The sequence below is a fragment of the Drosophila melanogaster genome, chromosome 3R (assembly GCF_000001215.4).
Source record: "Drosophila melanogaster chromosome 3R".
Classification (NCBI taxonomy): domain Eukaryota; kingdom Metazoa; phylum Arthropoda; class Insecta; order Diptera; family Drosophilidae; genus Drosophila; species Drosophila melanogaster.
Window position 1 is genome coordinate 26,978,406 of NT_033777.3, and position 15,693 is coordinate 26,994,098.

Sequence of the window (15,693 nt, forward strand, 5' to 3'; positions counted from 1 at the left end):
CTCGCAGGGATCTATGAACGCTCTATGCTGTTTGCATAGTGGCGTAACCACCACTATCCAGTGACGCCATAGCATTTGAATTTTCCCCGGAGCAGCGGCAAATACCCCTAATGACCCATAGCCGCTTGGCGTGCGCGCAGTTCTCGTCGAGCGGTCGTGTCGTCTGAACGTCTCCAGTTGTGGCTTTTCTTTTCCATCGGGTCAGACACACCAAGCTAGTGCCAAGTCCTACCGAACTGAGCGAATCGAGTCCAATAATGCGCACTCAAGTGCTAAGTTTTTGTTTAGCAATTTTGCTAATTGTTTGTCTGTTGTAAACGACGAAAAAGACGTATGTAATTAGATGCGGCTGCCAAGTGCCGCGGATCAGAGATGGGTAGCCGGCCGCAGAGGATACGCCGGATTGGTGATAGTCTGCAGATGCTAACCCGGGAAGCCAGAAGCGAAGTGGTACGCTACGAACGTAAGTGGTTTTATCAAAAAATGCGCATACGCCCTGTAGAACATGCTTGAATCATCCAAGCTTAAGTGTTGAAATCACTGTACAAATATTTTCAAATAACTTTTAAATGATGGTAAGATGTTTAAATTGCAAGCATTTTTTTTTATAAAATAAACTTTACTAGTCAAGTTCGTTTCGAATATGATTGATCACCACCATAACTCACCTGAAACCTTGTAACTCTGTAATTTATTCATGTACGTCGCATTATCTGCTGTGGATTTGCATAAGGGGACGACGTCATCGCCAGTTTCAACATTGGGGCAAGGAATGATTTGCTTGTTTATCTAACGGTGGCGAAGACCTTATTATGACATGTGTTGATGTGGATTCAATAGAAATCGTCAGGGCTAAAAATGTTTATCGCCTGCGAAAGGCATTCTAACCAGAGGAAATAGTTATTATGGTTTTTATTGGGCGCAACTCAGTCTATAAATAAGTTCCTTGGGTGGTAATTGTTTGGTTTAGGTTAGCCAAGTTTAATAGGAGGTGTTATTTTTGGTTTCCAAATAGGCTTGGAGCGCGATAAGCATGACTTACGCAAATTATAGATTACAGAGCAAGTTACTTTGTAGAGTTACGAAATTTAATATATGTGGTTTATTAAGAAATTGTGATATCATTCAAATCAGCTTTTTGAAAAAAAATGAAAATGAAAATGACGAGACTAGTATTTGCGATAAGACCCTCAAAACTTAAACGGCTCCCGAGTGACGAGCGTTATTGTTAGATGAAGTTTCGCGTTTAGCATAAGGAAGCAGAAAAAAACTAGATGCCTGCCAGGCACGCGATTTGGAGCACTCACATCGACGAGTCCTTCGAAGGCCTTTTGGCCGCTAATTAAGTTCACCTTGGACGTGAAAAAGCGGCGTGTTCTTTCAAGGTCATCGGCGATAATTGCGGCCATGGCAACTGCCCAAAAGCCGAAACAATGGTCTTGCAAACAGAACAGGATATTTGTGTTTCTATGAATATCGGATTAATGTGCGCTTCTGATTGAGGCAGCTCAATAATGGAAGATGCAAATCGAATTGTGCTTTTGTTTATTTATAAAACTGTATAAATAAACATGAAGGGAATAATGAATTTGGCAAATAGCTGGAGACTTTTTAGGGAGTATAAATTCATAAGCGTAGTTAGCAAGGAGTACACAGAAATAAAACAGTGTGACTCATTTTCATTAGTTATGAATAAAATAAATCTGCAAATATATTAAATGGAAATGAGATATGGGTATGTACGCCAAATTGTTTCGTAATTTAAACTACGTTTCAAAGTTATTCTCAAAACCCACATTCGCACCAATTAGAATGTAAAAATAAAACAATGAATTCCCATCCCACGCACGCCGTTGGTTATGAACAAAACAAGAAAACAAAAAAACAAGAAAACAGTCAACAACACGAAAGAACCAAATCAAAACAAAGCCAAACAACCAGTTGCAGATTTTCGAAATCAAAACAAAACTGAAGAAGCTCGCTCCGGAGAGCCGCCTTAAAAGCAACAAACACATAGTGAACTTGAGCTGTAGATATCGCTCTCTGTGGAGCGAATGAGAGCGAGAGAAAGACGAAATCGGCTGGAGAATTATGGACTGGCATATAGTCGCCTCAGTGTCTGAACAACAGTCACGAAAGTCAGACGGATTGCGAGCGAATAGAACGCAGAATTTGGAACCGATTCGGTGCGGTTTTATATCTTTTGGATGCGTGCCCGAACGTCGCGTGGATTAATTTCGTGTTTGGCAATTAACAGTGCCATCGCTTTTTATGCAAATCAGTGATATCGAAGCAGTGTAAATAACCCACATAAATGTCAAATCGAGTATAAGGCGCCTACATCCCCTTCCCATTTCCCACCACAAACCAACCCAAAACTTGACCTTGACTCATGAGCTTAGACGGATGTCACTTTTCCCAAACCAAAAACACCCATTCCGAACGACTTTAAGCCACTGGAAAACACATATGTATGTATGTTTGTATGTATGTTCGAGAACGAAAAGGTGTTAATTTCGGTTCGTTACGTATACGTAATGTGACAGGAAAATAGAAATGGAAATTGAAATCCCGAACAACTGCTGGTCGCGCCAAATGTAAATTGATAGCCAAAGTGTTCGAAATACAATTGCTAAATTCGCCTGGATACCTTTCATATGTACAAACAGACAAACAAATACACCCGCACACTTTCGGTAATTTCAAATCAATTAATCTCAATTATTTCAATCGGTCAAGTGAACAGAATCGAGGCGAAAATCAAAAAGGCTACGCGCTACATTAAGTTTGCTGAAAAGTGGAAGCTTAATCTATGATCGCAATTCTTAATTATATTTCTTATAAATTTCCGTGCGCTGTTTTGTAAATCCCCATTTTTGCAAAATAAATCATTCCCTCTTGATTCGTAGAAATCACATAAACTAAGAAAATTCAAATTGCAAACGATAAAGACTATTGCCCGATAAGGAGGCAAATGAACAATGTTCAAAATATTTCTTATTTGTGACCAACCCTTAATAGCATTCAGAAAGTAATGCAAGATTTTGACAAATTGTTTAACATTGTCTTAATAAGAAATGTTTATGCCCTATTTTTGAAATCCATCAGTCACGTAATTTATTTCCAGCAAGACCCATAAAAATCGCCTTTGGAAAGCAGATGTAAATTAAAAACTATTATTAGAAGTTTTGTGGATAAATACCAAATAAATGTGTTGAAAATATGTTTCGGATGTGAAAAATTAAAAAAAAAAAAACCCGCAATCAAAACTAACATGCCAAAATGGAGCTGATAAAAAAATACAAACAAGGAAAGCTAACCACCAGCGATATTGCCCATATAAATCGTACGTCATATATAAAATATTTTAACAATTTTAATATGCTTACTGTTTGTAGAATAATACTGAGGGCAGCCCTTGGTTCCTAAAATACATTTTTGGGGTCGGCCTTCGGAGGGCGGAAGAAGGTGAAACCCAAAATAAAAAGCAAGATCCATAGAAACATTTAGAAATTCGAATGTCGTACTGCGAAAAGCCAATTGGTTAAATTTGAGGTGAACTGTCTGCTGCTATTGACAGCAAATGTTCAAGTCAATTAAAGCCATTTCACGATTTTGTCCATCAGTCATGGAGGCTGCTTTTTGGGGGCGCGTCTTTCAGCATCAATAAACCGATTGAGTATATGTATTCGAGTGTTTTGAATATTTCGAATGGGCAGAGACCGACCCAATAAATAATTCGATATACGTGAATTCACAGTGGGAATCCTGCTCTTCAACTTGTATATAAATTCATTATGTTTTTTCAATTCATCGGACATAGATTATAGCTGTTGTAACGTTAGTCTCAGTTAAAACACAAGGCCTGCCAGCATTTTCAACTGCTAGCTAAATTTGCCAACTTTATACAGTTTTTATAGCATCAATCAACTCATTAAAGGTGCTAAATTGGCCAACAGCTTTTTGGGTCCATACGCTAATATAAACTTTGTTGTGTTTGAATATAAACAATTTCACACTTGTCTTGCTGGGTCTGCCGATCTTCTTCCTATAAATGTGTATAGTTCATTTGATGCAGCTCTCATCTATCGATAAGTGGGGGAAAGTTTATTTGAGTGGGCGAAGTTCATAGTACGTATTCGCCATGTGGTTCCTGTTAATGGCATTAACAAATTGGCTAAAGTGCCAAACTTCCGGGTGCCGTCGTTTGTAAACAAACATTTAGTCAAGAGTGATAGGAAAATTGCTAGCTGCTTGAAATTCCAAATTCCAATAGGATTTTTGAAATGGAATTTCAAAAAATTAACTATGTTGAGTTGACTAATGCTGGTGGAGATTACATCCCAAAGCTATTTGTAATATTTATTTATAGTTTTCTCTGTGAGGCTTCGCCTCTTTTGGGCCAAATACAGTAACGAAACCTGGCCAAAAACGATTGAGCTAACGACTGTCGACTTCTCGACTACCGCTGAATATTATTTACCCATGTTCCGGAGATGAGAGCGAATTCATGATGGAAATGATGTCATTCCGTTGGTGCCACTTTGCGACGGATCGTGCAACGCGCAGTAAATCGCTTCGTATCTATATGTGTATAAATGAGTCGGTGGCCGGCCGAAAAGCAGAAAAACATTCCGCTTAATGCGTTCAAAGCACTTGGGGCATGAAATCTGCGGCAGCAGCTCATGATCTATTCTCTATATAGATGGGCGAACTTGTAAAATACAGCTGTCCATTATGAACCATAAAATGGAATGGTAACATAACATTTTCCCCTTTTTTGACAGGTTCCGCCATGGGACTTTTATTATGCACACCGAGCATAGTCGTATATTTATCCACGAATCTGTTTGTTGACTCTGCCAGCGAATTGTTTTCTCTTTATTTCGAACAATATGCGGGAATATTTGCATCAATTGAAATGAATTTTATTGGGAGGCAGTCACGGTATCGACGTCATCTGAAAATGTTTCGTACCGACTCGTTAACCGAGCTCTACAACATTTGCCATGATATCATACCGCCGATAGAAACTCACACAAAAGCGTTAATATACGAAGACCAGTTCACAGTTAGCGGATTCTTACACAAAACAAACAAAGTCAGGCCGAACATAACTAGAAAGCCATAAATTATCGAATGTCTAACCTTCAATCACTGGTGTTTTCCATTCTCATAATTCCGAAATCCATTGTTCGCAACAGTGCGTATACTTGATCCACGGCTCCTGGCGGAGCCATAAATAGTTGATTTTCCAAATGCAGCCATGTCTATTTGCGATCCATTAATTTCAAATTCAAATTTGTCAGCGGTCCGTTTGATAGAACAACATGTTTGCAATGCTAAAGCGTGCTAGAGGTTAAAAGTATGATTTCATTGTCTAATTTTTACGTCTGTGTGCCATATTCAAAATGCAAAATCTAAATTCAATAAGAGAATAAAATGGAACCAAAGAAAATTCAGACTTTGAATTTTTGTCCAGCTGTCCATGTATTTAAAAATTTTAAATTTTTAAATTACTAATGTTATTATAAACTTTTTTTTGTTTTTTATTCAGATATAGTAATATGTCTCATGGTCATGATAGCAGTATTCTCCATACTATGGAACATAACGCTGATCATGATATCGGGTGATCTGTACGAGGGAATAGTCAGTGCCAAACTTATCTTCCGGGAGCGCAGCGTTGATAAAATGGATGAGTCCAGCAAGGAGATCCTTCATCGGGATTTCATCAAAGCCACCCAGTATGCCTATGGAAGGCAGTACTCCGTGCAGGATGTCACACCTGAATCGCTGAAGAGCGAGAGCCGTAAGATAGCCTAAGAATGTACTTGTACTTTATAATCAAATTAAACACTTCTTAATAGAAATCTTTAAGTTACCGCATATCTACGAATCTATCGAGAATCGACCGAAATTGGAGCGTCTCATTGCTGAAAATAAAGTGGAGGTTATTTCTACCACGACGACTCCTCCACCGAAGATCACTTTCAATGCTGAGGCGGATCGCCACTTTTTGAGCACAAGTAAGAGTAAAGCAGCAAATTTTATTTAATTTGTTAATAATATATATTCTTTTATCACAGTGTCCATCGATGTTATGGCCACTGTCTGGGAAAGAGGACCAGGAGCTCAGTTTGTCTACGTATTTCCCCTCATATCAGAGATCGTGGCCATTATCTGGACAGCCATGTGTTTGATTTACCAGACAGGCAGCAAAAAGAGCTCGTGAGTAAATAGGTTTAATCAGGTAACTTATGCTCATAATCATTTAATAACCGAATAATATTTTTCAGAGTTTTGCCGAAGCCGTGGCGCATTGTGGTGCCCTCCATCGTTATCTTCTCGGTGATGAGTTTGTGCAGTGTAATCTACACAATCCTGACCAATGGCCACCTTAAGCACCTCTGTGGCCAACTGAGGGAGAATCTCACAGATCCCACTGCCATCACCTGCGGCGATGCCATCGCCCTGTTGCGTCCCATCATTCACGACCACAACGTATCCCATGATACTTATCTGGAGCTCTTCCGCTTCAGCTACTTGATCGGAATGGTACTGTGGATAGTGGCTCTGCTGGTCATGGTGCTGCGTTATGTATTCGCCGTGGACTTCCAGCTGGTGGACATTGATGATATGTTCGATAGCGGACGAAATGGCTCTGCACAAGTTCAGATTCAACCGGTATACACTGAGGTAGTGCAGCAGAGCAGTCCACAGCACCAGACGCAGATGCGTCCGAGATCGGAAGATGACTATCAGAGTGCCAGGTCGCACTTGAGCGATCTTGCAGTTCCACTTCTGGAGGTGCAAAGCCAGTCCCAGATTCCGCCAACTAGCTTGGCCTAATCCTGCGGGTAGCCAACAGATCAGCAATCTCAGGTTTATTTTTATACGTTGTGTTAGTGTTTAGTATATCTAACGACTAAGGAATATTTTATCAACTAACACAATTTAGGTTAAGTTTTAGGGGACCCTCTAGTCGAGAGTCTTCGATCAATCGATATTTCATTGATAGTTTTCACTATCCTAGCTTAGTGAACTCGTGCCTCGATATCAAATATCTAAAATGTGGTTTAATCAAGGCTATAGAAAATACTACAATACCATTATTGTTGCATACTCTTGGGCTTATAAGTTCAATCTGAGCTTGAAATATGCCTGGTTAGGCCACATTGTCCAGTCGATTCCTTTGACTATAACCTCTGGTAACTTAAATCCATGAGTTTTATTTAAAATGCAACATAAAACCGAAAACAAGTGCGAATAAAATACAAATATTGTGTATACGAGACAGGAAACACTTCAAGTTCCAGCTTAAAGAAGTTTCATGGTGATGGTCTTGGTTTCCAGATAGTTATCCAGGCCATCCTTGCCCAATTCCCTGCCAATGCCAGAGTGCTTGTATCCACCGAACGGGGTGGAGGGCAGCACGGCATCATAGCAGTTGATCCACACGGAGCCGGCATCCACATTGTTGGCGAATTTCAGTGCCTTGTTGATGTCATTGGTAATAACGCCGGCGGCCAGGCCATATTGCACATTGTTGGCCCGATCGATCATCTCCTCCAGGGAGCTGAACTTGAAGATCGACTGAACGGGGCCAAAGATCTCCTCCTGGGCAATCCGCATATCATCCTTCACGTCCGAGAAGACAGTGGGCTCAACGAAGAAACCGACATTGCCGATCCTCTTGCCACCAGCCTGCAACTTGGCACCCTCCTTCTTGCCACTCTCGATGTAGCCCAACACCTTGGTCAGCATGTCATCGTCGATCTGGGGACCCTGCTGCACATTCTGCTCGAAAGGATTGCCCACCTTGCGGGCCTTTGCCTTGGCAGCTGCCTTGGCCACGAACTCGTCGTAGATCTTTTCGTGAACGTAGGTGCGACTGCCGGCACAGCAGCTCTGGCCGTGATTGGAGAACAGAGCCTCGTGGGTGGTTTCCACGGCGAAGTCAACTAATGGGGGAAAGCAGGAATTAGTAGGTTTATGCTTAAGTTTTAAAGAGATAAGTAACTCACTGTCCGCATCATCGAAGACCACAACGGGGCTCTTGCCGCCCAATTCCAGGGAGACCCTCTTCAAGTTCGACGTGGCTGCAGCCTGCATGACAATCCGACCGATTTCCACGGAGCCGGTGAAAGCCACCTTGGCAATATCAGGATGAGCACTGATAGCAGCACCGGCAGTGGGACCAAATCCGTTGACCACATTGATCACACCGGCTGGGAAGCCTGCCTCCTTCGCCAAAGCAGCCATGTGAAGGGCAGTCAGAGGAGTTTGCTCCGCGGGTTTCATGATGATGGTGCATCCGACGGCCAGAGCGGGGCCCCACTTCCAGGCCAGCATCAGCAGGGGATAGTTCCAGGGTATGATCTGGCCCACCACGCCCACCGGTTCCTTGCGGGTCATGGAGACAAAGCCTCCAGCGGGAATGGTGTCGCCGAAGAACTTGTCGGTCCAGCCGGCGTAGTACTGCAGCGTCAGGATCGAGTAGGTCACATCGAAGAGGGCCTCAGCGTAGGGCTTTCCATTGTCCTGGGTCTCCAAGCTGGCCAGGAATGCCTTGTCCCGATCCATCAGGGCACAAAGTCTGCAGGGGATTATATTGTTATACTTTATTTACGTGTGATTTATGGGTAAAACTAACTTGTTCATCAAATTGGTGCGCTGCAGAGGACTCAATTTGCGCCATTCCGAGTCGCGATGGAAGGCTTTCTTGGCCGCTTTCACAGCCAGGTCGATATCAGCCTAATAAAATATTAAGAATAATCAACAGGTACATTTCACCATCGTATCTCTTTCGAGAATGCTGGACTCACCTTATCTCCCTCGGAGACTTGGACAATCTCCTTGGATGTAGCCGGATTGAAGGTGGCAAAGGTCTTGCCCGACACCGAATCAACGAACTCATTGTTGATGAAAAGCTATAAATAAATAAATCAAGTGAGTTTTGATTTAGTGGAAAGTAAATGGAACCAATGGAATCTTTTCCGCCACCTGACAGTAATTGGGTTCGCACTGGGCATAAGTATGATCAAATTTCGACCACTTTCGTGAAACAGCCAATTGGTGTGCCAGTAGTTTTTGCAATTTGTTCATCATTGTTAGCCCAGTTTGTCAGCGATTACTTATCCGCTCAAACAAGTTATCAACCCCCCCGATTGGCCCATTTCAATTTGCCGGGGACACGCGATAATGTAAACACTGTAAAGTGTAATTCTAGTCACGATTCCAAATTGTCGAGCATGTAAAAAATACAAAACTGTTGACAATAAACCAAAGCAGTTTGAGGCTGTTATCTAGTGTTGATTTAAATTATAATGGGTCGTTGGGCGATATGAAATCGTACGACCAGCGTTCTTAAACTTTCAAGATAAAGTAGTCCGCTTATTGTAATCAATTGGAAACAATAATGAATATAGAGAAGTGGGCGTTAAAAATAAGGGCATTATAAGGAGTTTTTACTTTACAGAGAAAGAATCTTTATTAAATATTCGACTAATTGATTAGTTTTCTTTTATATATAATATTTTTTCATAATTTCGCCATTGTAAATGAGCGTTCAAAGTCTTATTCGTATCAGAAAAAAGTTCATGTTGGTCCCCAACGAATGTTTTCTTATCAGCATAGCAAACATCTTAATTATTATTGCTCTATTTCTTTTTTTTTTTTTTTTTCGAATCTGTTTATTTTTTTCATCCCACATCTGTTGATAACAATTTAAGCCCTCTATCTCCGAACAAACTAATTGCTGTTTTTTTTTTAAAATAATCGTACATATGCGTAAGGAGGCCAAAATTGCAAGTATTTGTACATATGTACTTAAATTGCGACACAAACGAGTTTGATGTGTTTCACTAGGCAGCTTACTTTAAATCATTTAACTTGTAATGCAGAAAGTGGAAGTTCAATGCACCTAGCTTAAGTGCAGCGCAGTAAGAGGGATTTGCATTATTTAATAGACAGCTGCCCACACACAATATTTATACTCACTTTTGTGTACTTGGGCTTGGCGTTGGGATCGGCCATATTGAGCGATATATACACCTTCAAGAACTGGAATAGAAACCGGCTGTCTGGGAGACGTCGCGAAACTGAAACTGAAATGCTGCCAGATGCCGATTTATATAGAGCCCCGATAACTGGCTATCAGCGATTTGTTTTGCACTGCCGTTCATCAGATTCTCACTTTGCTTGTGGTCCTCCTCTGAATTATCATTTGCCGGCCGGCATATACAAGTGCCCTACAATGTGTACGGATTGTCCATCGATTCTTTAAGTTATATGGCTTAAATATGGTTATATCAGAATTTTTAGTTAAATATATTGTTTTTAATACTACATTTATTTTTACTATACTTGGTGATATTGATTTATCACAAAAAATTATTAATGACACTTGTTTGTAATTTGACCACTGTAAGCTTTTGGGAGCGGTTGATGTCTTGGCTAGATATCCAAGACACTGTCTTATACGGATTGTGTCTAGGATGTGGTCTTATACTTTAGCTTGTATAAAATGCCCAAACTTCAATTAATAGATCAATGGGTAATATAGGGAGTTTTAAAATTTACTTCATTAAATATAAATAGGTTAAATAGTCTTATTTGCTTATAATTTCAGACACTTGTCGTCTGGATAAGCTGTTTGCCATTGTAATTTTTTATGGGGAAACTTTCGTATTTGTAGGTGCGTTGAACCAGTCCATGATCCAGAAATTTCAGTTTACTCAGCGACTGTGCAATGTAGTTGCTGAAACAGATCGGCAGCTATGTATAGATAGATCAATATTGTAACAGACACACCCACCTATAGTACTCGTAGTCGTAGCGCAGGTATGTGGAGAACGGCTGCAGTTCCAAGCCATCCGGGCAGATCGGATTGCCATGGAGGCTCAAATACTGCAGATTGGGAAAGAACTTTCTGATCAGTCGCATTGTCGTCGGCAGGTCACTGAACTGGAATCGATAAGAAATTGCAATTTTCGACGTTTATTTCTAATATACAGCAATTGAACTGTGATTCTGTGGCTTCACCTCATTTTTGTTGAGCATCAGTACTTCCAATTGTGGCAGCGGGCAAGTCAGTGTCCTCAAATGAGCCTCATGCATGCGATTGCTGTCCAGCACCAAATGACGCAGCTGCTCGAAGTCCGCCAACCAAGACAGATCCTTTAGACAATTGTGACTTAGATCCAGTTGCTCTACATGATCAGCATGCTTCTTAACTAATTCCTGGGGCAGTGTTCGTAAATTCTGTTGCACCAAAATGAGCTAAACCGGTAGACAAAATAAAAGAGATACGACTTTTAATCTTGGCTAGATAAGCTTGATTTTCCTACCTGACTGTCGTTATTTTCAGGCCTTTCCATTGCTCTGAGATAAATCGTATCTGTGGTTAGCGAGATACCTCACCGGCGATCTCCTCGTGAGCAACTGAAATGAGTGCTCGATTGTGCTGCATTCCGTAGCCGAATGCTTTTGTTTTTGGACTGTCTCTTTATTTTTTCATTTTAATTTTTTAAATACCCTACATACATGATTTTTCTGGGCATATGCTTTTATATAAGATTTTTGTTGATAATCATATGAAAATGAATCTATAAATTATGATTAATAAAGATAATCAACTATTGATCAGCTATCAGCTATTTGGTATTAGGCTATCTAAAATGATAAGGCACTTGGAATCAAAAAGTTAAAATATTTCGGAGCCTATGAGGTATTGAAAAGTTGAAACCCTCGACTCCAGTAACCTACTCCATATGCTCTTTGTTTGCGTATAACTTTGTTTGGCTTCTGTGAAGCTTTTTTCCACGACTGACGATTTCTTTCATCGCCTGAACTTGTTCAAGGCGAGAGAGGAAGAAAAACGCTAGTGATAAGTTATCAAGAGTTAACTGACATGTAGATGGCGCCAGCGGGCGACTATGATTGCACATAGAGTATACGACAAGTGGACTTAAATAGGAGACCACATTTAGTAACGGCCATTTAGGGGCTAGTCCTTCGAATGGCTTTAAGCCACTTCAAATCGGAACTGGTCAAGTGCAAGTGGCGCGATAAGTGCTCCACAATGGCAAAGAGCTGGTAAATACATTTTTAATTGCCAGCTGACCGGCAAACAGAGATGACGGCCCACTAAAGAGCCGAAATGAAAAGGCAAATGGAAAGACCAACGCGGACGGACAAAATCTTGTTTGTTAGTGGCCACACTGTGATTGACTGCAAATGGCTAACAAATTGGACTGGAGGCTGGGCCTAGTGCCCAACAAAAGGGGATGACAGCGTAAGTAAACAAAGCGCGGGATACAAATTGCGGCTCACAGCATTTAGCCGGGCACTCAATTCAATGAAACCCAACCATACGCACCGGCAGATGGGTAGATACTCATATACTTTTGCATATCTTTGAGATACGTGACGAGCAACCGGCCTGGCTGACAGCTGTTGCAGATCTCGCGAAAGAAAACCCTTTACCCTTTATGTTTTGACCGCTGTCAGTGACAAAGTATTTGTCCGCTAACCATGTTATTATTTCCCCTGCTTACACTCTACTTTTGACCGTAATAGCCCAGTGTGTGTAACTCTATATATAGGCCTTTGATTGCCTTGCGTCTCAATGGGCATTATAATTCAATGTCAATATTTGGGCACAAGTTAAATGCAGTTGTCCGTGGCATGTGGTCTTCAATTCGGTAAGGCGTTACCCCTGAAAAGCGAAAATCCACTTGAATAAATAAAAACTCGTATCTAAAACTTTCTTTTCCAAGAATTCCTTGAGCCATTAAAACTCGTAGTAAAACCTTTAATGGCATTGTATTTTTACCAACCTCTTTGATGACTAATTATCAGCACTTCATTCTTTACATATATAAAAACTAAGGAAATATTTAACTTATCCTGAAATTCAATTTATTTTCTTCATTAAATTGTTGGAGCAGTCTAGTATAAGCCCCATTAACATTGCCATAGGAACCTGGTCACGAAATCCAGGTAACCACCCTCGTAAATAAAAAGTACTCGACTTGCTCCAGTTTTAATTACTTCCCACAGGCTGTAAGTGAGTTACATAAAACCGGAGGCGATGATGATGGGTTGGGATAAGGGCCTCGATAATTGTGCTAAAATCGGGTGACCTTGACGAGGCGGGAATGGCAAGCGGTGCAAAAATGCTCTGGTTGTCTGTGGTCTTTAATTAACGAGATAATCGACGACGCCGATCGCAGTAATCATCATCATTATGCTCCTCCGGGCTAGCTATTAAGTCACTTAACCGAACGATTTGTCAACGTATTCAAATGAAGGGGGGAATGCCAGGGAATAGACCATATTCATCTGCCATTTGTCATAATTTACGGAGTGTGGGCTGAAGCCCCAGTTAAATATATAACATCTACTTGTGATCTGCTTTTTTTTATAAACTTTTTTTAAGCATGATTTGCATGTTTGGTTTGCAGTTGCCTTCTTATTTTCGGTGTTTGTGGTAAAAGTGAAAAATATACACTTGCTATAGAGTGTAATAAAATTATTTAATATGGTAGTCGAAGCATTTCTCGGAAATCAGTAAATCACTTTATGTGGAAGTCAAATTTTTTTCAGGTTAATTTGAGGTTTGGGATTGTAAGTGAGTGGTATTTTTATATGAACTGACTTTGGTTTAAATTGATTTAAATGGTTAACGGTTAAGTAGAAAGTCCAATAATATGGCATTCTGTACCACTGAGATGGGTATCTATATCCACCACAAGGTTTGCAGCTGCTTCTACTCCGTTTTTAAGTCAAGTGACCTACGCATTCTTCGCTGGCGATGGAATGCGCCTCTTCACTGCCATTGGCCAACTAATCGACTTGTGGGTTCACATCTCAATGACAAAGCCCCAAAGTATCTGCCCCATTCGTGTTGGCCGCTGTGCTTCTTCTATGGCTTTTGCTGTTCGTGGCACTTGAATGCAACAAGTGGCAAGTCAAGTGGCGCATCCCCGGTCGCTTCGTCTATTTTAAGCTGCTGCGATGGAAATTCCCCCCAAGAGGGACGCAGCTCCCCGGCAATGTCAATTTGAAGCGATCGAAGGGCATCGAAAAACAAGACTAAGCCAATGCCACGAGGAGAAGGGCAGGAGATCGAGTATTCGACACAAATCAATAACTCATCGATGGACGTGCTACTGCACTGTTGACCTGATTTTCACCAAATTTCGAACCCTTGATGACACAATCTGCGGCAGCTCCTTTGGTCTTTCTCTTGACCAGGGATGGAATAAAAACTGTTCTTGTAGTCAATATAATTTACCTTAAATAAATTTGTCAAATTTTTTTATCTCATCACTAAAGATCAGATTTTCACCAAGTTTTTCTTTTTGTACTTATACATTTGATGGGCTTAAGCTTGTAACTCGGCCAAAATGGCAGCCACAGCTAAGAAAAACACCTTTTTAGAGAGCTAAAGACCTCAGCAAACCAACGCAATCACTTTTGATTTGATTCCAGAAATTAAATTTTTTGTCAAAATTTTCCATTTTTTATAAGGGGTAACATCGTAATTTTTCGCAAAAATTGACAAAAAATTTTTTTTTCATTCTTGAATGCCAAACGATTAAGCATGTTTTTACGAGTCCAGCAAGGTATGACAATCTATATTTTGACCTCGTTTACGGATAATTTTGCACATTTTTACTGATATTTTTGAACAATTTTATCAATTTCTATGCCATGTTTCAATGTACTATTTACTTATGTATATGTTTAAATTAAGTTGCATCCCTGATTTTATTTTTTGAGTCCGGACCCTTCTTCCCGTTGACAGCGCTTGACTCGTTAGGCTTCTTCTTCGGTGGCCAAGTGCACCAATTTCCAATCGATCGAACGGTGACGTAAAGCTCCAAAACCCTGTTGCCATTACGTACGCCCCCCAACTTCTTGTGCCGCCTTATAGCCATGTCGATGTAGTTATAGCCATAAGCTACATGTGTCCGCACAGCCACTCGACATTTCTCCACCTCGCTGCGTCGAGATGCGTCGGCTGCAATTACAATTAATGATTTCTGTGTGTGGACAGCAAGTGGACAAGCGTCTCGATTCAGCTGGTTACTGGTTGGTTACTGGGTATTGGATAGTGGGTACTGGCGGTCTATTTACTTTCGAACCAATGGCTGTGTGCAGCAAATCCAATTAAATGCCGCTCGCTATTCACTTTATTTGGGTAGCTGCTGTTTTGTTTTATTACTTATTGTTTTCGTTTTCGACGCTTAATGTTTGGCTTCAATTTGAAAATTGATTTTGATTTTGATTTTGTTACGATTGTTTCGTAATTGTTATCGTAGGTGTTGAAAGTGTCCGCCGTCAACGGTTGACAGTTCGGGGGAAATTTGGAACTGGCCTTGAAAAGCCCTTCGTTATTGTGTTATTTTTGGTCTGATGACTGCGTGTATTTATAGGTTTATAAACGAATTTGTTAGGGTTTAAGAATGGGTTAAAATGCATTGTATTGTATGCAATGACTGGGATCTTTTAAAGTAACTATTGTTAGTTCCATATGCAATGAGACAACATTGAAGCTTAATGATACTTAAGAATGAGTAGAAATAATTATAAAGAAAAATACTAAAGCTGAAAGCATAATAAACCTGCAACTTTGTTTTACAAATTTACTAAGTTACACATTTAATGTATACTTGGCTTAAT

General features: G+C 40.5%; 4 protein-coding genes across 10 annotated transcripts; 2 read left to right on the top strand and 2 right to left on the bottom strand.

The window, feature by feature from the left end:
* The first annotated feature begins 135 nt into the window (after positions 1-135).
* CG14253 (uncharacterized protein) lies at positions 136-7,301 on the top strand. Of its 6 annotated transcripts, NM_001276074.1 has the most exons (7): positions 2,113-2,471; positions 2,547-2,696; positions 3,128-3,346; positions 5,558-5,812; positions 5,871-6,029; positions 6,090-6,231; positions 6,300-7,301. In NM_001276074.1, the coding sequence occupies exons 3-7, from the start codon at positions 3,283-3,285 to the stop codon at positions 6,850-6,852; spliced, it is 1,173 nt and encodes a 390-aa protein (NP_001263003.1). In that variant the 5' UTR covers positions 2,113-2,471; positions 2,547-2,696; positions 3,128-3,282; the 3' UTR covers positions 6,853-7,301. The 6 variants fall into 6 exon arrangements, with proteins under 6 accessions (NP_651517.1, NP_001263003.1, NP_733181.1 ...); NM_170302.2 differs by having other exon boundaries at positions 2,113-2,696; NM_170301.2 differs by lacking the exon at positions 2,547-2,696 and having other exon boundaries at positions 2,113-2,483; positions 3,109-3,346.
* On the top strand, positions 136-7,301 carry CG46313 (uncharacterized protein). Its single transcript, NM_001347791.1, has 5 exons — positions 136-463; positions 5,558-5,812; positions 5,871-6,029; positions 6,090-6,231; positions 6,300-7,301. Exon 1 carries the CDS (start codon positions 258-260, stop codon positions 315-317), a length of 60 nt encoding a protein of 19 aa, NP_001334703.1. The 5' UTR covers positions 136-257; the 3' UTR covers positions 318-463; positions 5,558-5,812; positions 5,871-6,029; positions 6,090-6,231; positions 6,300-7,301.
* Positions 7,219-10,112, bottom strand: CG31075 (uncharacterized protein). Of its 2 annotated transcripts, none has more exons than NM_170304.2 (5): positions 10,003-10,112; positions 8,829-8,933; positions 8,657-8,757; positions 8,028-8,599; positions 7,219-7,964 (listed from the first exon to the last, which is right to left on the bottom strand). In NM_170304.2, exons 1-5 carry the CDS (start codon positions 10,036-10,038, stop codon positions 7,321-7,323), a joined length of 1,458 nt encoding a protein of 485 aa, NP_733183.1. In that variant the 5' UTR covers positions 10,039-10,112; the 3' UTR covers positions 7,219-7,320. The 2 variants fall into 2 exon arrangements, with proteins under 2 accessions (NP_733183.1, NP_001247324.1); NM_001260395.2 differs by lacking the exon at positions 10,003-10,112 and adding an exon at positions 9,007-9,246.
* Positions 10,113-10,629: 517 nt separating this feature from the next.
* CG31076 (uncharacterized protein) lies at positions 10,630-11,447 on the bottom strand (the record flags this gene model as incomplete). Its single annotated transcript, NM_170305.2, has 4 exons — positions 11,352-11,447; positions 11,047-11,283; positions 10,820-10,968; positions 10,630-10,762 (listed from the first exon to the last, which is right to left on the bottom strand). The coding sequence occupies exons 1-4, from the start codon at positions 11,379-11,381 to the stop codon at positions 10,630-10,632; spliced, it is 549 nt and encodes a 182-aa protein (NP_733184.2). The 5' UTR covers positions 11,382-11,447.
* Positions 11,448-15,693: the final 4,246 nt, after the last annotated feature.